General features: G+C 40.8%; 1 protein-coding gene across 2 annotated transcripts in view; it reads right to left on the minus strand.

Annotated features, from left to right (window-relative positions):
* Grid2 (glutamate ionotropic receptor delta type subunit 2) overlaps window positions 1–21957 on the minus strand; it is a 1595433-nt gene that overhangs the window by 31090 nt on the left and 1542386 nt on the right. The window contains exons 15-16 of one of the 2 annotated variants that reach the window (XM_008844623.2): window positions 8394–8634; window positions 3410–5836 (exon numbers count right to left, since the gene is read on the minus strand). In XM_008844623.2, coding sequence (XP_008842845.1) covers window positions 5414–5836; window positions 8394–8634 — 664 coding nt within the window. In that variant the 3' untranslated portion in view covers window positions 3410–5413. Of the gene's footprint in view, window positions 1–3409; window positions 5837–8393; window positions 8635–21957 lie in introns of those variants that run through there. The other variant, XM_008844624.2, reaches the window with a different exon arrangement.

Genomic DNA, 21957 nt, shown 5'->3' on the forward strand with positions numbered 1-21957 from the left:
CCTGGGATTAAAGGTGTGCACCACCACGCCTGGCTGGAATTTGTTTACTTTTAGATTTCAGGAATGTATATATTATCTTCACAAATGTGTATGTGTGTGTTTAAAAAAGAAACAGCATTGATGTTCAGTGTTTAAAAATGAGAAACTGTTGCTTCAGTAACTACCTAATTCTTGTTTTTTTTATTAGCACCAATTTAAAAATAAAATATGACAATTCCAAAATGAACATCTGCCTTCTACTCATATGATTTCAAATCTTGTGACAGGCAAAATATTTATTAAAAGCAATATTTTTCATCTCCTCTCTGGTGTTGACATCCTTGATTTGTGACATCTGTTTCTTTTTCTAACACAGCTGCTATGAAAGCTTAATTAGCTTTAAATGAGTGAGAATTAATGTTGTCTTGAAAAAATTTTGAATTTCCAGTCACATCGTGAATATTTTGAGCTCTTTGAAATATACTGGTAATTCCAAATGGGAGCTTGTGGGGGTGTTTCTTCAAAAGGGAGCTGAGTTTAGTTCCTGAGAAGGTGGAGTCAGTTATGTAACTAGTATAAGGCCAGCAGTGTGGTGACCTAACTCTTAGCCATTTCTTCTTCTCCACCCTGAAGAAATTCTAAGAAATATGCAAAATTGTTCAAGGAGACACTGGTCCCAAGTTGTTTGTAAGAATGCATCAGGAAAGAGACTTCAGAGATGAAGAAAGTTTTCAAACTTGAATTTATTGAAACAAAACAAATATAAAAAAGTAAAAATTCAGGGAATTCAGATGAAAGAAATGAGAGACAGCTCTTTCATCTGTGTCTATCCTTGGGATAGACGGAACCCTTCTGTGTAGACCCATGTGGTGGGGCAAAGCCACAGGGTCTCTGGAGGGGTGGTGGATGGGAGGCTGGCATCATGGTAGACAGTCTGAAGGACATTGTGTCATCTGAAGTCTTGGTTACGACATGAAGAAGATTCTGAATAAGGTTGGTCCATTTGAAACAAACTGCTTGAAACACTGTAAAGCTCTACACCAAGTGACTAGAGCTGCAAGGACAAATAGGAATTATGTGGTCTGCATCATTCTGACACCAGTAGCAGAGGATGGGAGCCAGTGGATGCTGGATAGGTGTTGTTAGGAAGAGTGTTAGACCTTAGACTATAGTTTGTTGGTTTAAGGTAACATCCACATTTCTGAAAATTAGCATCTTGGGAAATGTTCAAAGCTTCCTTGCAGAGGTGGTCTGAACCTCAGAAAGCAGATACACTAATTGGCCCATGAGAACAATTAGGATGGATTGCTCTAGTCAGTTGGGTTATGTAGGGCCCCAAAGGGCTGAACTGGTTGGAGGTGATATCTTGTGCCAGTACAGAAAGCCTGTAAAATGGTTTCTGTATCTTGCATCTTAATATGGGGAAAGGGCAAAGCTTGACAGCAGAACACATCCAGAATCCATTGCTAAGCACAGACTTATCTATGCCACACCCCAGCCTAGCATGGTGGCCTCCACACAATGGGTGCTCAATGACTCCTAATGGAATACTTGTCAAATTTACTGTCAGTGATGGTTTTAATTCCTGTTTTTCTGCCAGGGCAGTTGTTTCTACCCAAAGGAGCTCATATACACTACTTCATAAGAAGATGTCTGTCTGCCAGAGTAGTTATTGTAAAGACATCCACTAATATGTTCTGATGATAACCATGGCCTTCATTATTAGTCATTCATCAATATATGATCAAAAGCCTTGTACGGGTATGGGATTTGATTTGGGAATTGAAAAGAATAAAATTCTAGCTATCCTACTGATTTTATGTGCTTTACTGCACCTCTGAGCTCTGCCTTAGTTGTCATAAGTCAAAATGGTACTCTGACTCTAAACTAGCAATAATCTGCTATGTAGACCAGGCTGGCCTTGAACTCACAGAGATCCAACTGCCTCTGCCTCCTGAGTCCTGGGATTAAAGGTGTGAGCCACCATGCCTGGCTGGAATTTGTTTACTTTTAAATTTCAGGAATGTATATATACATTAGAATAATAGAAAGTATGATGGTTAAGTGAAGCTCTTCATCTTTTTTTTTTTTAAATTAATGAAGCAAAGTACCATCCCAAAAGCCCATTTTTTTTAAAAACCATTTATTTGGGTGACAGTTAATCCCAAACTGAGGGAGATAAAAAAAATTCACACAATTAGGAAAAGAAGCTGCCTGTGGGTTGATGGATGTAGTAAGAAAGAAGTTCTCACAATTTTTTAAGTCTGAGTCATCCAAAGCCTGCACATAAGCTTTGATGTGTTAAAAGTGACAACCAGATAGCTTAGTAGCTCACAATGGAAGAAATTGGACAGCTGAGTGGAATAAAGTCACAGGTATAAAGTATTCTCTTATATTGAAATAGCAAGTTTGATCAAAAGGTAAAAACCAGGGCAAACTATAGCTGAAGGAGCTAGCAGTAGACATGGAAAGTTCAGTCTTGTTCTTGGCGTAGGCTATGGGCTTGAGTAGATAGCAAGAGGCAATTGCCGTCCTACCTGTTGATTCAGATGATTACATAACACCCAAATAAGCAAAGATGTGATGCCAGAGATCTGCAGTGTATGCTTGGGGAGAGGAGCAGATGGAAAGAAACTCTGGGTGTCTCTGAGTCGCCTCTCCATCCACAGTCCCAGAGGACTTGGGTGAATTGGATGGAAGCACGGTAGAGTCAAAGTCCCTAAGCCAAAATCATACACTAATTTAATCTTAGACTGTCAAACACTGAGCAACTCACAGCTGTTTAAAAAGCATGCCATGTTCTCTGAGAGTAAAATGAGGGACATCATCTACATCTAAGGTTTCTCTGGCTTCCAACATTTAAAAATATTTTTTGATGGTATTTTAGAGCAGTAAAGATTTTAATCTAAATTATGTCTTCTATCATAAATCTGTTGAGTTAAATGTTAGAAGAATTTAATAGTGTTCAAATGTTGAAATAATGCTGTCTTAGAAGTAATTTCTGAGTCTGAATGAATTCCAAATTAAAAGATTCAGTACGGTGATTATTTCTAGCAGCCTAGCAATTTGTAATGAGCCCCACGTTTAATAATCGCCCTCAACAATTTTCTTTCTTTTTTGGATATTACAAACCTTCATCCTGCTATTAATAGTTGTGTTGTTTCCATAAAACAGGAAAACCCTTCCCCCCAAAGTGCTCACAGAGACATCCAGGAAGAAAAAGAAATACATTGTTGGTTCAAGTAGTCTCCGATAACAATTGACAGGGGACATTGTGAAGCACAGCTGTCAGACCACCACTCACGCCGTCGTTGTTCCACTAGCTAAACTCGATGTGTTTTGTAGCTTAATGAAGTCAGTGTTTTAGAGAAGTTCGCACAGATCAGTGAGTCAGCATTTCTGTCTTACAGTTAAGACTTCAATAGTATGAGAGCAAGTTTAGAAAACATTTTTATTAGACAAATTATGTAGACAAATTATACACAGAAAGCTCTGCCACTCATAACTGAGGCCTCCAAAATGTTTTGTGTATCTGTAGACTAGGCAATACATCAAAATCAGCCTATTTTCAATATTGTACATGGTTAACAGTTTGTTGATAGCTGAAGTCACTGCAGCATCTGGTATGCCCCTATATACTGGAAAGACTTTTCTGTTTGAAAATCAGAATCGTAATGAGAACATGAATGTTACGGGGGAACAAGGTGTGCATGCACTTCGGGACTCGTCACCCTGGAAACAAAGTGGTTTCTCATGATAAGAAAGTTTTCTGCCTTACACAGTAGACAATATTTGAAGATTTAGTACAAAAACAGTGACAGTACAAGCTGCTCCCCAGAACAGAATTAGGTTAAAATAGAATATACCTTAAGAATATACCTCTTAATTGTTCCTAAAGCAAATCACATAGGCTGGTTCCTCTAGCGATCCTAACCATGGAATGAACGAGATTAAAATGAGACGCATGGCTGTGGGAAAACAGAATTCTTGCTTCCAACTTACCACATTTGAATTTAAGGATTACAGGTGAAGCACTCTACGTTTCTAACAGATGAGGATGCTACTTTTAGAGGGCTGTGCACAAAGAGGCACTGTTTTTTGCTTGCCATCCTGCTAATGCACTGGCACTGATTTAAAAAAGACAGAACTCTGAATAGAACCAGAAAGAAAGGGTTTGGATAAGAAAGAGCCCAGTACGGTTGTTACATTTTTGCTGTAGGGGGATGTATGACACAAGTAAGGCCACATCAATACTCCCGAAGGGCTCCCACTCCTCCCAAACCACAGTTGTTAAATCCACTGGCTTGCAGTTTTGGAAGAAGACTTTAACCTTCAGTGATCTAAGGTTAAACTCTGAGCTCTGTGTGCTGTGTGTGCGGATCAGGTAATAATAGCGTTTTCCATTTAGATAAGCAATTAAAGGTAAAATGATCAAAGTTAGCTTTATATGCTGCTGAATAACAAATGCAAAAACTCATTCAAATGAGAACATCTGGGAACAAAGATGAAATGGGCCTGGATGTTTTAATAACAAAGTATAAAATAGTCTCTGTTGGCAAACAATGCAGGTCAGAGCGACATTAAAGCAACCTGCCTCTCCAGCCAAAAAGACCTCCTGCCCTATCATAGCTCCTGTATACAATACTTGGTTTTTAAACTAAAGCTTTATTAAATGAATTGCAATAGCAATGGCTGCCTTTTTATATATATACACGTTATATAGGTGCATATATATGTATATATATGAGATACTAAGTTATTTAACACAATAGAGGCCTTTGCCATATGGTAAAGTTTACTGTACATAAGAAAAGTTTGAACACTGTACAATCACATAAAGGTTGGACGCACTGTTGCAGTGCGAAAGGAATTTAACTGTAGTCTTGACTGCATATTAATGGCTTTTTTGTAATCCTACGAAATTGCATTCTCATATTCTGTGGCCTGAATGGTCTTAAAATCGTTTTACAGACACTGCAGGGGTTGCCTTTGGTCCACAGTTAAAGGACGTTCAGCAGCAGTGGAGCATTAGATGGATGCAGCAAAGGAATGGAGAAAGACAGAAGTTATTGCGATTACGGTTTCAAAATAGAGAAACGGCGTGTGAGAGGCCTTTATGTGAGATCAGCCTGCGATGCTCTTGGTAACAGTGCACATCTCCTGTACTTGAAGTACAGCGTAAGAAAAGCGGACTAATAGGATCCTACAACACTATATTCTCGGGGAACAAGTTGACTAATGAAAACAATGGAGGGTAACAGACAAGAAGAGAGGAAAACCGAAAGGAATAGAGCAGGGAAGGAATGTGGGGAGAAAGAACTAGAAGTGTTACTAATTATCCTGATTTCTTTTAAATAATCGTTACATCCGTGTTAGTCCCACATTACAGTTGCTCCTTGCTGGGGATCCTAGAATAACCGGAGCTGTCTGCTGCTCATATGGACGTGCCTCGGTCGGGGTCATTGCCCAGATTAAGCCCCAGGGTGGGAGTTGGCTGATAAGGAATAGATGACATTGTTTTTATAGGACTCCTGAAAAAGCCCCCGTTAGGGGCCCTGTGCCTAAAAGGGCCAGTTCGGTGCTCAGGCACGCTGCCGAAAGCGAAGCCAGAGGCCGCCTTCGCTGAGAGTGTACGGCTAAGAGTCTGGATCTGCTCTGGGATGAAGGTGGTGGTGGTGATGTGAGTGTTCCTGAAATCACTGATCTGCTCCAGGGCTTGTCGTGTTGGCAAAGTGTCAATGTCCAGAGGGGTCAAGTCAATTGACGAGGTGGAAAACTGTTTATGGGGGCTGTCGTCATCTGTGCACAAGCTATTTACTCGTCTATGGAGGTGCTCCAGGTCAATTTCCTTGTCATCCTGGAGATGAAGAAAGAGAAAATAAGGTTCCCATCAGTACTAGCTTCCATGGTTAAAAAAAGTCGTTCAGCAAACATTTAATTAACTGAACTTTGGGGTTTATTCACTTAACAGATATTTACTAAAGCACCTACTGTGAGTCAGGCCCTGTGCTAGCTTTAGGGAATACCAACAGGACTTTGAGATAAAGTATCTACAATAAATACTTTCCTTGCAGTGAAAGTTTTAAAATGAGCATAGGCCACATGCAGCTACGAAGACAGCGAGCAGATGACTGATTACCACTCTATAGACAGGCCCCGGCAAATGATACCCACAGAGCGTCTGACCTTGCTGACTCCCTGGACCCTTGCCACACTTTTTTTTTTCGTGTGTTCTCCTTTCTTCAGAATCTTACTCCAAATTGGGTTTTTGATCCTTTCTACCACTTAGGCCTAGTCTTAACTCCCCATTCTTAGAGGAAAGGGACATGATGTGTTTCTTCAAATTGAAGTGTTAATGACCGTTAAGGTGTTCTTCCTTGGTGCCCAGAGCTATGTGAGGGTCTTGAGAAAGAGTAACCAGCACAGGAGCATCGATTTCTATCTGGCTGCGTAGCTTCTGAATGGTGATATTGTGAGGTCAAAGGGTATTTGAAGACTCCTTCAAGTCAGGCCATGTGAAAAATAGCTTTAAGTGAGGGTAAGTTTTATGCTAAATGGCTCTAAACCAAAGATCCTTTGGGCTCTGCTAATGATGTGTTTGGAAAAAGGTGTAATAATAATAATAATAATAATAATAATAATAAAAGACAATGAAGCCTCGAATTTTTGGAGAGGAATCCCATCTCAGGGTTTTCACTGAAATCCATATTATAGCCCAATATTGAAAAAAAAAAAGAATGGACAATAAATAAAAATTTCATTTGTGATCAGTCTTATTTATAGCCAAGATTAAGAAATTAAATTTATGAGGTTGTAAAAATATCTATGAATCGTGAGGAGAAAATATTTGTTCCTAGGACCTGGACTGGCTGTCACGGGTTAGGATGGGGTCTATATTTTTTCTGATGACACTGCTGCAGTGCTCTTCAGTGAAAACTATCTGGATGCACATCACTGTTTTTCCTTCTCCTTTCTCATTTTAAAATCCAATAAAAATATCCATTAATGCAATATTATCACTGAGACTTCAGAAGGTTGAGACAGAATTTTACGGTTCCCACAGCAACTATAATCTAGTCATCCATCAACAGATATAATAATGCAAAAATTTAATATCATCTGTAGTAATTCAAAATATAAGGAGCTCGGGGAGTCCTTCATTTCCAGAATGTGGAGAGCATGAAGTCTCAGCTACAAACTGCATTAATGTGGCCTTTGCATTGGATTGATGTCAGCAGAGTCCCTAGTGCTACTCCACCAAGAAGACATGACAATAAGACCTGATTAGTTTTTAATTTGGTCTCCACTTAGTGGAATTGATCACTAGTTCAGGTAGGAAGCAAAGAAAATCAAGCTGTTCTTAAAAATGGTGCTGATCAGCTTTGCATCTAAGGAGCTTGGAAGGATCCTTAGGCTACTACAGATAAAGATGTTTGAAAGACAAAACTAACACGAAAACATGCATATGCAAATCCTTTTTATTTGTGCATGAAAGCCCTTAGGGGGTGCTTGGGCAGCAGTTAGCCAGTGCTGCTAAGGGAAAGTTTAAAACTTTCTTTGACACTGTCCCTCAAATCAAATCCCTGAACAAGTTCAAGTTCCGGTTGTTTTTCAGTTCAACTCCTCAAGATTTAAAGAGTGTAAATTCACTATTAAAAACGTTTCATCCATCTGGTCCAGTGGCAGTAAGATTAAAGAGTCAAGTATTTTCTTTCAAGTCCAAGTTTTCCCTGGTAATGGAAAGACCTCATAATTTATGTTGAAAATTAGGCAAACACTCCTTTCATCGAAATAATACGTATAATTCTGCAACCATTCTTTCAACGATCTGTACAATCGAATATGATCCTGTAGTTGAGCTGACACAAGAGTCAGGGAGATAAACAGAATTCAGAATGATTTCCCAGTGTAAATTTGGCATACTTGGGATCGTGGGTGAGCCCCAGGCACACAATCATTTTTCCAGATCTTCACATAAAGAGGGGGAAGTGGCCACTAGTGGTGAAGAGAGACACTGTTACTTTTACTGTGTGGCTGGGGTGGTTTAGTCCTTGTCTTTAAGATTCTGATAATTTGCCTACAACTTAAAGAATTGAAGTCGAACATTAAGCATCTTTGTGACCTGAGTCTAGAAAAATCACAGCCTTTCAAAATCAATAATTTCTACCCCGAGACTCAGAATTCTGAGAACTGCAATGCACAAATGGTCAGCCTTGTAGATCCTGCCCCCTGCTCTCCATTTATCACAAGCACCTAAGTGGATATTGGTATCCCATCACCTTTCACCTTCCACACACTCATTTGGAATTCTCAAAGAGAGCAGAATGAGCAACTGGTAGCTGGTTCCCCCCTCTTCCCTGGAAACACGACCTGCCTGTATGTGGCGGCTCAGGCTAGAGCTCAAGCTCAAGTACCTCTTTGGATGGGACCCGGGAGCCTTTCCTCTTGTTCCACCATGTCTCCAGCATGGCTATGAAGCAGGACAGCACGATTCCCGCTGCCAGGATACAGAATACTCCCGCAAAGCTCTTGATGTCCAGGGCGCCTCCCTTCTGCTTGGCGTCCACGGAGGAGTATAGGTCACACTGGCCGTTCTTGGGCCACCACTTGTGCTTGAGAATATCCATGTCCCCACTCTGCTGTAGCTCCAGGATCCTGGGGGTGAAGAACACAGTGCATGTGACTGCAGCCAGCATGACTTGCCTTGGGCCAGATCCCCACCTCTAAAGATGACAGATGTCTCTCACTGCAACAGTTTGGAGATGATGCTCTGGGAAGCCAGAAACATGATTATTGGACTTCCTCCTCTCTTCCTCTTTCCATCCTTCCCTCTCTTCATGCCTCCAAACCCCTTATTATTGTGCTCTCCTTCTGGAACTCTAATGGCTCTTCCCCCATTCATTGCAGTATGCTTTTAAAATTGCATTTGAGAGATGCCATCTTGATGTAGTCTGAAGCTGGTGCAGCTCTGTACCTATCCTACACTGAATGTAGATCTGGACTGTAATGCTTTTATGATGAGCGTTTTGACGCTTTGAGTGACCCACTGGTGTGAGCCCCAACATATGCTACACACAAAGAAATTCAATTAAAAAGAATTCTGTTATTTAACATGGTATAAGAGAAAGCCTTGGGACAGGTTTGAAGTTGGTAAAATACATCATTTTCAGGTTTTCACACAACTGATCTAGTTTTCCTTTTAATGCCAAAGGGAAAGTAGTCTTACCTTGGAGAGTAAGAAGAAAAGTTGACCAGAGGCACCAGGGGGAGTAAAATTCAAGCAAGAAACACCTCCTTTTTCTCCATCGTTTCTCCCAGAACCTGGGAGGACCTGCAGAACACTGCAGCTTTGCAAAGTGTGATTCTCATAATTGTACATCTGCTTAGGCCCAGACCTACCTTGCTCTGTGGCTCCTGCAGCAGCAGCTTACCTAAAACCAAGGCTGCACTGGAGCTTCCTGACTGCTCAGCTCAATGATCTCCCTGGGTCCTTAGCTTTATTCACTGTCCTTCTGAGAGCCAGTCTTAAGAGCACCAAGGGTCTGCAGGATGGCCTTTGGGAAGACTGCAGACAGAACATGTGTGCTTGGGCTCCTCAGGGCACAGGGTAGCTGGAGCTGGGAGGGGAGGGATCATTCTGCTTTCCCCAGTGTCTCTGCACTTGAACCTCTTAGAGGCCATGTTATATAAGAGAATGGGGCCGTTTTAGCTTGATTTGGAACTTTTAATGCTTAGGCTTCGGATATGTCTTTTCTTTGTGCCCTGGCCCTGGTCAGTGATTCTTTGGGAATTAGACTTTGAAAACATTGAAGAACTAAGTCAGTCTAGGAGTAAACCAGGTACTTCTTGTATTTTTCCTGCTTTAAATCATGCAAATGGCTGGACAAATAACAAAACTGATAAAGGAAGGAGATGTTGTGGACTGGAGATAGGTTCACAGTTCACCTGAGTTAAGACTGAGTCACCTCCCGCAGGGCCACAGGGCTACACTGCCCAGGTCACACCCTGCTTCTCATATAATCCATCCATCGAATGTTCTGTGGCCTGAGTGCTGCCCTACAAGGGTGGTTAATTGACTGATTGGATTTAGTGAAATGATTATGGATAGTAGTAGATTGTGGGTCACCTGCGTTCCAGTTCATTTGCACTTCCAGAATTTGAAAAAAAATGTGTATTTCTCAAGACACCAGAGCCTACACGGCCTCCTCAAGGATCCTGTGATCATTAACTCTGAGAAATACTCTCCTAAGGATTTAAAAAGATGTCAGCCTATTAAGATGTCTGAGAAGACCCACTATGGTTCTTTGTAACTTAGCCTTCCCCAACCTTCCTTTCCCTCTACTACCCTTGTCTTTCTCCCATGTAGATCAATACTCTACCGAGCTCCACTTTAAGGGGAGAAATAATGAGTCAAAGAAGTACTCACATGTGGCAATTCCTGGCACGGGGTGAGAGCCACCCAAATGCACACTATAGTATCAAAGATTCTTGCTTGGCTCAGACATAAAGTGATTTAAATGATGTTGATGCTACTAAGAAGTCAGATTAAGGTTTCAGTTTTGCAAGATTAATAACTTCTAGAGGTTGGGGAGGTGACTTAGTAGAGTGCCTACTGTGCAAACAGGAGGATCTGAGTTTGATCCCCAGAACCCAGAAAGTCAGGCATGGTGGTTACACTTGTGATCCCAGAACTGGGGAGGCAGCAATAGGCAGATCCCTGAAGCTTTATGGCCAGACAGTCTAGTCTGCTTTGTAAGTTCCAGGTCAAATGAGAGAACTTGTCTCAAAAAACAATTTTGATGGCACATCAAAGGTTGACCTCCAAACTCATGGACATATGTGTGCAAACATGAACACACACACACACACACACACACACACACACACACACGAAAGATGAATAATTTCCAGAAATCTGCTCTATACCCTTTGGTATAGTTAACAGTACTGTATTGTATACTTAAATTTCTAATAGATTACCTCTCTCTTAAGTGTTAATAACATAATAATTAAAACAATGCTATATCTTTCAGGAATTTACTTATCCAAAGGCACTAAGTCATCAGGAAACCTTCAAATACCTTGGAAAAGTTTAGCTAGCTCTGAAGAAATAATTCTCCTTAAATTTGAGTTTATAGCTATATGTGGAAGGAAGTTACAGCATTTGCTCAGTAAGAATACAGCTGCCCTCAGTGTCCGTGAAAAGTGGTCTCAGGACCCACTGAAGACATGGAAGTTTGAAAAAACTCAGGTTCTTTATGTGATATGGCACGGGGATCACATGGACCTCCCACACCATCCTTTATTCTCATCATCCTTAGGTTATTTGTAGTGATAACATGTAAAGACTATCAAAATACTGTTATGCTGTATTGTTTAGGGAATGGCAAAGAGAAAAACAAAGTCTGGTCATTTTCAGTCCACATGCATTCCACCTTTTCTGGGTGTTTGTGTTGGTTGACTCTGTGGGCACACACGGCTATGAAGGACTGATAATTTCCAGACCCAGAACCCCAGTGAGCCTCTGCAGCAAACACTTCACTCTTGGCAGTGAGCTTCAGGGCTCTTCTCCTACCCTGCCCTACTGTATGTGTTAACATTTTCTCCCACAGAGTTTATCATCCTTTGTAGCTGTTGGTGATTAGTGATGAGTGTTCCTTCCCTTCTAGAACATCCCTTCTCCACGTTGTACAGGTGGGTGTATATTGATTGAGTATGCCCAGCACACTTTTGTGAAGTAAACCCTGCCCACACATCCTACCCTTTTTTTCCTCATCACTGAAGCTATTCCATAATTTATTCCATTTTCTCTGAATTCATCCATCCATTCAATAAATATTTCAAGGGAGACTTCATGCCAAGCATTCTTTGTGCACAAAATTTACTCTATACCACGACTGTACATTAATCTGGAACGGCCTGGCCACACTGTGAAGCTGGCCTTCCAACGTCTTCACTGTGCTTTTTGGTCTTTGCATTCATTCAGGAATGGATTACAACCTCCTCTCTTTCCTAAATGGTTGCTGAAACTTCCACATGCCATTCATTTACTCATCTTTTATTTTTTATTGAAATGTACAGATCACATTTAACCCATTTTAACTGCAGAGTTTTAAGCTCAGTTGGATGGGGGACAGAATTTCATGGCAGAGAAAGACTGGCTCACTGCAAAGCCACAGTTTCGCACAGTGGATCGAGAACTTACTGTGGCTCTCCTTGTCCCGAGATATAGAGAAATTGAGCCATGGGGTCCCTCAGTCAAACTCCAGCCACATTTTCAGTAGCCCACATTGCCTTCCAGGAGCACAAGCTGGTGTGGGATAGGGTATTGGAAGGGAACAAAAGCATTCTGTAAGCCCAGCGTTCTGCCAATGACACCTTGCTATAACACCCGAGGCTTCTGGAAATTGCATCCTAAACTCTCTCAATATCGTCTTTGTATTATTTAACAAGTTTGTGATTAGGTGAAGTAAGGAAGTAAGTTTAGTAAAATGTAATGTGCTGCCTGGTGAGATATATTCTTAGAAAGTAAAGATCCGGGTCCTCTTTTCAAATCTTCACAAGGCGCTCTTAAATGAAAGTTAAGAACACACCTAAAGGATATTTTTTGCTAGTTAATTATAAGCAACAATGATTGTGTGTGTGTGTGTGTGTGTGTGTGTGTGTGTGTGTGTGTGCGCGCGCGCGCGCGCGCGCGTGTGAAAGCAAAACGTTTTGGGCTTCTCAGATAGGATTTCCTTAATGCTCATAATTTCCACAAGATGGCAGTCTTTGCTCACAGAGAGCAAGGCGTTACTGCAGTTAGGGTTTACCCACAGGCTCGAAATACAGAAATGCAGGAAGCCAACTCTTAGTGCTGTAAGCACTGAAACTATGAGATGCAAAATTAGCTATTAGTGATGAACACTTGGATGGCTAAAACATTTTCGTGAAATGGAGTGAGAAAAAGTCCTGCCATTTTTACCCCAGAGTGATGACAACCGCGCTTTCTTTTGAGTGGTATTGTGGAGAGAATTAATGAGACCACACCCACAAAGTATTTTGTGCGTTGCTTGACATAGGGAAGGTGAGCACAACTTGAAAGATGGCATTATGATGGTTAACCCGTATGATTAGATCTCTTCTTTGGACCTGCTCTGGCACATTCTTAATGGGGAGTTCTATGCCTTATGAATCAGTGTGTGATCAATTCACTGACAAGAGCATTGCATTTCCTTCTTTTTCCAAAAATGTTGAAAACATTTGCCATCTCATTGAACAGAAAAATGTTTGGAAGTCTATAAACCTAGCTACAGCTGGAAAATGATTACCAGCTTAATCCTGATGGCTGGATTCCTTATTGATATAAATGAGCGGATTTCACAGGGAGGCAGTTAGAAGCAAAAGCTCCGTCTTTCACAGTCAAATAAAAACATCAACAGGTTTAGACAGTCCTCTGGTAAAGAATTTTGCTTACTTTGAGGATAATAGCCTCATTTGTGTGGGGACTTTTACTAACCCATTGATCGACTAACACCTTGAACAGCTACTTGAAGAATTGATTTTTTAAATTAATTTATTTGCAAGGAAAGAGGTTGCGAAAGGCGTGTGCCAATTTCTAACCCTTCAGAGGTGACTTAGATTTTCTCTTTGAATAGTACAGCAGTCTGTGGGTTCCCTTCATGTGTTTTATTGGAATCATGGCCTTTTGCTAAATCCCTGCAGAGCCAACTGTAACACAAGGTCCCTGGTTGTCTGAGAAAAACGACACTTGCCTATTTAGTCATCTCTAGTAAGAAATAAGCTAGCGATCATCAGGAACAACGATGAAGCTAAACGCAACCATTGTTTTTTCAGGCCATATTTACAGTAGTTTCTGTGACTTGTGCAGTTGGATTTCCCACTTCCTGGAAGCACAAACTATAATGGTAAAAAGACCACAGACCTTACATCTTCTTCTTCCCTGCCCTCATTTTACAGTTAAGGAGACGAATATAGAGTGGCAACTCCACACATTTTCCACATTCAACACGCCATATCACTGCTGCAGAGATTAAAGGAGCTTTTAGTGATTCACACTGACTGGAACTCAGGCCTGTTTTCCTACTCACATCGCCTCTCACAGGCAAATATTGAGAGAAGAGCTCTCTCTTTTAGTTTCAGGGATTTGTTAGAACCTCAGGAAATTCACCATCCACAGTGTCCCCTAATCCCAACATTATAATTGTAGTGTGATTGCAAATTTATTCATATTACAAATTTGGGTGTGCAAAGAAAACAGCTTTTTCTGATCTTTCTCTGGAGGACTGCAGCCATTGAGCAGTGGAATAGAACTAAATTTAGCTCAGTGTGATTTAAAATTTAATGTGATCTAATAATGTAACACATCCTTAGTTTTACATCCATCTACTCAAAAAATGACTCAATCCGATCCCTTCCTTCCCCTGCACTTTCTCAAAGCTGTCAAAATTTACGGAGGTCAGCACTGTGATGGTTCGGGGAAAGGATGTTGATGGTTTCCTGCCTGATCTTGGATTTGCTTGGGTGCCTCACTTTTAAGGTGTGATGAGCCTAGGTCCAATCCGTACACATGGATTGGTGGCTGTGGCTAAAGAATGTGGGTCTGCTGAAGGGGTATTCCAGTTGCCTCACCCTGCACCCCTGTTCAGCATGGGAGATGCCAGATCGGTCAGCATCCCTATTCCCTATTGGCAATTTGGGTAACCCCTTCAGAGGATGGCGTGATAAGAATAGGAGGTAGGAATTGGCTAGGCAGTTAGCGTAAAAAGACCCCGAAGAAATTTAGCCAGTTTCTTGGCTAAAACTCACAATGTTCTTGGGCCTCTTGGCAACATACTCTGTTCCAAAGGCCAAAAATGTCAAAAGTATATGGGAGCTTGTATCTAATCCTTAAAAGATTTTAGGGTTACCTCTTCAGAGGGGGGAATGTTAGAGTAGCGAAAAGCCCCATAAAAATAAGTGAATGAAAAAAGAAAAAAAGAAAAAAGTGATGGGGAGATATGGGAGGTGTTGGAAGGGAGGGAGTGGGCATGGATTTGATCAAAACACCTTATATGCATGTATGAAATTCTCAATAAAGTTTTTGTAAAAGTTAAAAAAAAATAAAACTAGAGAGAGAAAAGAAAAGAGCGTGGGTCTGTCTGTAAAAGTGGCTACGATGGCCTCCATGGGCTCGGCAAGGCTGTAACTCAGGGCGTGCTCTGTGCCTCACCAAGCCGCCAATGATCTTCAGACACCATCATGGTGTCACCTTGACCCTCACTGTGCAGGACGCTGAGGCAGATCTCTGTGCTCTAACTTAGCATTCATATCCCACCAGAGAAAGGGAGGCCTGGGAACGAGGACTGAACTCTTGGTTGCTTTGGCTTCTCTGCTGTTGGTTGTCTTCTTTGCTGTAGTGGAGACTGGGAGCCCCATGGACATTCTTTAGAATGCCTAAGAATGGGACTGTAGAGTCCTCTGCCCCAGGTGTACCCCTCCTGATCCATCTCCCACCTCTGCCCCTGTTAGAATCCACTGGGCAGATTTGGCTCTGCTCTTCAGGTATCCTGCCTAGGTCTTCAGGCTTCTTGGCTCATCTTAGTGAAAGAATTTCAGCATCATGATAAAGAAATTTCCAGGTCTTTCTTCAATTTGGAAGTGCCGAGGCAACATGAAACTAAGGATGAGTGAGGATGAAATGTACTATTTGACTATGTAAAATGTTTTTTGTGCATATTTATTAGTTTTATGTATCTAAAAGATACTTGGAATGCTCAGTAATGTTTAATGTCAGTTCTCACTAAGAATGAAAATTGGGAATATGAAATAAGATATTTTTTGGCACACTGAGTGGATATATTTGATGGGGGTAGAATAGCACAGTATTAAGCTTATGCACTGGGTTTCTATAATATTTTCCTCTCCACGACTTTCGTGAAATAATTAATAGCATGTAGGCAATTTTAAGGAAAATGTCAGCTCAGTAGGTTTTCATTCATTCATTATTTCATTCTAGTCTTCAAAAATATAAGCTTGAATGGAAATAAAAGCATTTCTCAAAGATTAAGATTTAAGCAGTTAAGTACAGCAGCTCTAGTAATGGATTTCTGATACCAGAATTTGAACGTCAGAGTTGTAAAAACAAATTCTGTCACTTTCCTATAAGCAAAATACCAACCATTTCTCTTACACAGAATCTTAATGATTGGTTAGTAACAATCACCACAACAAATATTTATTGATATTATCTAATCTCTCAGGAAAACCAGATAATTTCAGGTGATTGGTTGTTAGAAGCTGCTTTGTTGAGGATGGATTTTTAAATAGCTCTTCTAGCATGTTGAACAAGTTGCTACATCCAGTCCATCAAGATTGCCTAAGGTTATGAAGGTAAATTCATGGCATTTCCAAGTAAATTCATGGATATACTATTTTAGACCATGTCAACTTAAAAAAAAAAAAGAAATTAAGGACCAGATCACTAATATTTTAGGCCTCATAGGCCATATGGTCTCTGTCACACTAACACAACTCTGCCTTTGTAATGTGAATGCTGCCATAGGTAGTATCTAAACAAATGGGAGTTATTTTATAAAAACAGGTCAGCTAGGCTTGTTTTCTGGCTGTGGCTGCCCACTTGTTTTGAGATGCACCCTGAAGTCAACAGGAGCATTCTATTGATCCTGTTACTGGACCCAAAGTCACATCTAGAAAGCACCAGAGTCTATTTTAGATCCAAAGGTTATGACTCTTATTCCATGCTCTTTTGGCTACAAAGACTGCATATTGAAATTACATTAAAGTAGTAATGCCATTATATTTGCATTTTTAAATGAGTACCAAATACGTGTGTGCTAATTTTGTATTTGAACATATTGAGAAAATATTCCTGTTCACACTATACATGAATAATGGCAGTATAATCTGAGTGCTTTCTGATTTCTTTGATATTGTGATGATTTTGTAATGGAAATCTGGACATTTATCCTGAGACCGGGACTGCCCACATTCCCAGAATGACTTCTTTACAGATTTAGGTCAAGAAGACTCTGTCTGAGGCTCGCATTTGCTGAATCATTTTCTAGTCAATGGCAGCTTTAATATGAAGTCAAAGGAATGGAACAGATTCTACACTTCTAAGAGGTAATTCCAGGAGTCATTATGACATTCAGAAGGGGCAAGACAACTAAACGAGGCAGAAAAGGTGCCAGCTCTTTTAAATTAAAGGTATAAAAGTGTTTTAGAATCAGGTTTGGTTGAAAGTACTGTGAATCAGTTAGAGGTAAATAATTACTTGGTATGCTGAGGACAGCATGCTGATATAGGGAAGACCCTAGGGAGGACGATGTCCTTCCATCCTGCCCATCAGCTGACAGGGCAGGCTCAGCTACCCCGGGAGGACTGGTCCACAGGGGCTGGGCTCATTCATGGATCAGGTGACTGCTCTAGAGCATCGGTTGGTATAAGAGCTGTTTCCCAAGTTGCTTTAAGCCTAATGCTTCTCTTTGAAATTAGAAAAAGATAATTTGATAACATCTTTAATTCGTCAAATCTGGCTTTCCTATTCAGAAATTAGCATGTTTGTCCTCACATAGCAACTAATATCATCTCAAGGGGTTCATTTTCCTGTGTTTGTAAACTTTATCCAGGATATCTGTTTGGCAGAGTAATAGCAATAAAAGTAAGATGCTGCAAAGCTTCTAAAGGATTTATCAAAAACACTGTATAGCATTTTATTTTTTATTTTGAGACAGGGTCACTAGTAGCACAGGTTGACCTTGAGTTTGGGCAATCCTCCTCCTTCAGGCTACCTAGTGCTGTTGTTACAGAGGGAACTGCCATGCCCAGACTATACTTCTTAAAGTTACCTTGTGAGGAATGAACTGTAAGGCCTGTTTGCTCCGCCCTCCCCTTTATTCTTATAAGATGAGTTGGCTAAGCACATGTCACTATGGTCTCTTTTTACAGCCAAGGAGACGGGTTTAGGGTGAAGAAAATTTCCCAAGGCCCAAGGCTGCTGAGTGATTCATTCATCTCTCTAAATCAGGTTCTCCATTTCCTGTGCTTTGTTTGAACACAAGATCTTCTTTATCCCTAAAGAAAACCCGTATCAATGAAAACTGCTTTTTATTTCCTGCTTCTTCATTAACAGAGACTTTGTCGGCTCAAGTCCCTTGACTAACACGCATTCCGTTGTATCCATTTACAAACATTACACTTCTAGTAACACATCCTGATGTCCCCAGAGAGCCACATGAATATCGCATGAGTTCATTAATCTCTTTTGCGATTAGAGTAAACGTCTGATGAATTCATTATCATGAGGCACTTAGGGGACTTGGCATATGTTATCAAAACAAAGAAATGTGCCCAAGCAAGGAAGAAGTGTTCTGAAATCCCATTGACCTAAGTCAACATAGTGAGATGTTTCCACCTGTGTGTTGTAAGCACCCACACTCATCTCCATGACTTTTCCCCTAAAATATAAGTAATTGACAAAAAACAGGCTGCTCATTAAATGACACTTAGCTGTTCTGAAGGCTGCATTATTTAATCTTATTACCTAGAAGAACTTTTGCATTCAACATTGAGGAGATTTTTTTCTGAGGACCATGACATATCATAACACATTATTTGGTCAAAGATGAGCTTTACTGTTGAAATACACAGTGCACCTTCACATGGATCTCCCTCAGTTTCAGGCATCTCCTTTAGCCACAAGTCTTGCACTGCCTAAGGGGGCAAAAGCAGCCTTGCTCCAAGAAGCAGTTGCTTGAAAAATCAAATTAACAACATGACAGATCTCAAGACTTTGGTGACTAGTGAACTTTAATTATTATATATTTTATGTGTTTATGCTGGAAGTAAAAGTCAAGCACTCATTACAGAAATGGCAGACATGATCTTTCATAAAATGAATAGATAATCAGGATAATGAAAGCAAGGTGGAGAGATGCTAGAGAGCCAAGATGACCCAGACAATGGCTCCCACTGAGATGGAGGGCGTAATTGTGACTTCAAAGAGAGCACTTTTGGTGATCTTTAAAAATGTCAGCCACATCCTTGAGTGCAGTGTGATATTTGGGTTATAGGGTAAAGGGGAAAATTCATTTTGCTCTGCAGTGAGAAGCTGGCAGTGATCTTCTCTGCTTAGAGTCACTCTGCAGGCAATACCAAGTCTTCTTATGACCACCTTTCACGTGTATGTTTGTGAAAAAGTGTCATAAAGTTGAACTTATCTTGCATGCTCTGTTGTTTATATTTGATGGCTATTTTCCTGTCTTTGAGTCTGACATCCATACCTTAAAATAAGTGGGACCTTGAAGCATGTGCTGTCTACACTACAATAAGATTGTGATGTGTATCAGTGTTAAGAGACAGAAGATAATGAGAAAAGATAGCTGTTGAAGGAAGAAACATTGTCCTGGACATGTGCATAAACACTGAACTTTCAAAATGCTCAGCTACAAAATAATTATATAGAAGAAATTCGTTATTCTGAGAATTGTTGGTGAAGGTGAACCAGAGATTCTTCTATGATACAAATGACATCTTCTAAGTTAGAGATTCTCTATTGAGATATGCTTGAAAAATGAAACTCAAGTAATGCTTGTATGAAAATTGGTATAGGAATTCTGTACTTAATCAAACATCTCAGCCAGGTCTCAGAACATCCATAACAGAAAAACTTCAGGAAACCAATTTTACTAACCTTTCCATGGATGGAAAGTCTAAGGAATTTTTTGATAACTTACATTATATTTAACATTGTTACAATTATGATATAAAAATTTTGCCTTTCTTTAAGGGGGTCAAGACAGTAATGTAATCTTTTTCAAGGAGAACAAAGGAAACAGTTTCTCTTCATTTAAGTCATTTTAAAAAGTGAGTTCCAATCCCTAACATCTTCCCATCATGACTCTGAATATGCAATAATGTTTCCATAAATGGAAGAGAATAAAAAAACAAAACAAAAATTGTTTCTTGGACATTAACCTGTAATTATGCTACTGTGCAATTTTACTGCAGTGTGATTACAGGTTCTAAAAGACGCAATGCAATGAACGCCATGGTGCGAGAGGTTGCAGAACCTTGCTGTGGAAGGATGGGCTGTCTGGGCACAGCCTTCTGGAGTAAGTGTTGTCTATGATGAGACGCTAGGGATAAGTAGGACAGGTGGAGTTGTATGGACTGGGAAGAAAAGAATCCAGACAGAGACAACAGCTGTATAGAGGCTCCAGTAGAGATAAGGCAAAGGCTTGAGGATGTGAAGAGAGCTTTCTGGGATGAGTTTTGATACAGAAAGGTCCAGGCTAGGACTGAAGAAGCAAGCCTTGTAACTTCTTTGAGGACTTTAGACTTGCTTTCGAGCTTGTTCCCTTTTCTAGCTGTTAACTGTCTTCAGGGCAGATGCTATGAATAACTAGTTCTGTATCTTTAGCTCTGTACATATACCATGCCTTAGTAAATAATGAATGAATTCATGAATGACAGGAATGCTCCTTTCTTGCCCTTCACCAAAGCCATCACTCTGGACTCCTTTGGTCTCTCTGAAAGAGGCCTCTGAGCATTGTCCATTCAGTGTGGAAGCCTGCACCACTGTGCGACATCACCATTGACTCAAACATTCCCTGGGGTCATTAACCTGCACACTGCCTTGTGCATTTCTTGCATTTTCAACCACACTATGAACTCCAGGAGGACAGATAACTTGGATTCTGTATTTTGCTCTATACTTCCTACAATAAGCACCGTGTCTTCCCTTCTACATTAGCTCAGTAAATATTTGTTGATTTGATTCATCATGGATGTAAAATCAATGGCACTCAATGTCATGGTGTTAGAGGTGGGAACTGGTCTCTGGTCTCCCTTACTCCATCTGGACACCCTCTGACTCTATGTAACCTTTTCTGTGAATCACTCTCTCCTAGGGTCACCATAGAACTTCAGGTCTGATCAATAAACATCTTTGACACAAGGAACTGAAATTATGCTGAGGCAAGGGGGTAGCCTCTCAGAAGAGACTATACCCACATTGGGGTAACTGACTCTAATGGCAAGGCTACACCAAGGGAAGAAGTCTCCAGATGTCTCCTCTCCAGGGACGACTGCACTAACAACTTCTTAGATGGCTGTGCAGAGCCAGAGCTCAGACAACCATCAACCAGACCCCACTTCAACCAGGATTGCTTAATTAGGAAGCCTCTTACCTCCCACCTAAATCTTTCCGTTCTTAAAGCCCATGTAAGTGCCTCCTAACCAAACTTGGAGTCATTGGACCTTTTTATTTGATCCCCTTCCTAAGGTGTGTTGATCAGATCTCCTCTCTCTGCTTTTCAGCGTCACTCATCTATTTAATTAGCATGTCAGGATGGACGGCCAAGACTTACCTCTTTGGGAATCTCAGTGCTGGGGCTTTATAAACCTCAAAACTCTAGTTTCAGTGTTATAGACTCTAAAATTCATGTATTGACTCCCTAAACTCCACTGGCATAGATGGGGTGGGTGGAGACTTTGGGAGGTAATTAAGGTAAATGAGATCATGACGGTATTATCTTGATCCAGAAAGATCAGTTTCCTGAGAAGATAATACAGCAGAGAGCTCACACTCTTTCCACACAGAACTGACATGGGCACCCAGCAGTGCCGTGCTGCAAGCAGAGAGACCACGCATTGGAATGAAACCTGTCACGTTGGGGTCTCCGTGTTGGACTTACCACCCTTCACACTGTGGGAGATAAAGTTCACTTGTGTGAAGTCAAAGTGTTGTGGCAACAGAGGCACACTAGAACTCAGGGATTGCAGACATGCATGGCCCCAGTGTCCTGTTTCCAAGGTCATCCCTGGCACTGAGGAGCTTCTTTCCTTGGAATAGTTATTTTACTTTCTTCCTTCTACCTCTGAATTATGTAAGGGTGAAACGGATTTTAGATGCAGAACCTGTAGAATTTTTCTTCTTCTTCTTCTTCTTCTTCTTCTTCTTCTTCTTCTTCTTCT

This window comes from Nannospalax galili, unplaced genomic scaffold (genome assembly GCF_000622305.1).
Source record: "Nannospalax galili isolate Female #2095 unplaced genomic scaffold, S.galili_v1.0 scaffold441, whole genome shotgun sequence".
Lineage (NCBI taxonomy): Eukaryota > Metazoa > Chordata > Mammalia > Rodentia > Spalacidae > Nannospalax > Nannospalax galili.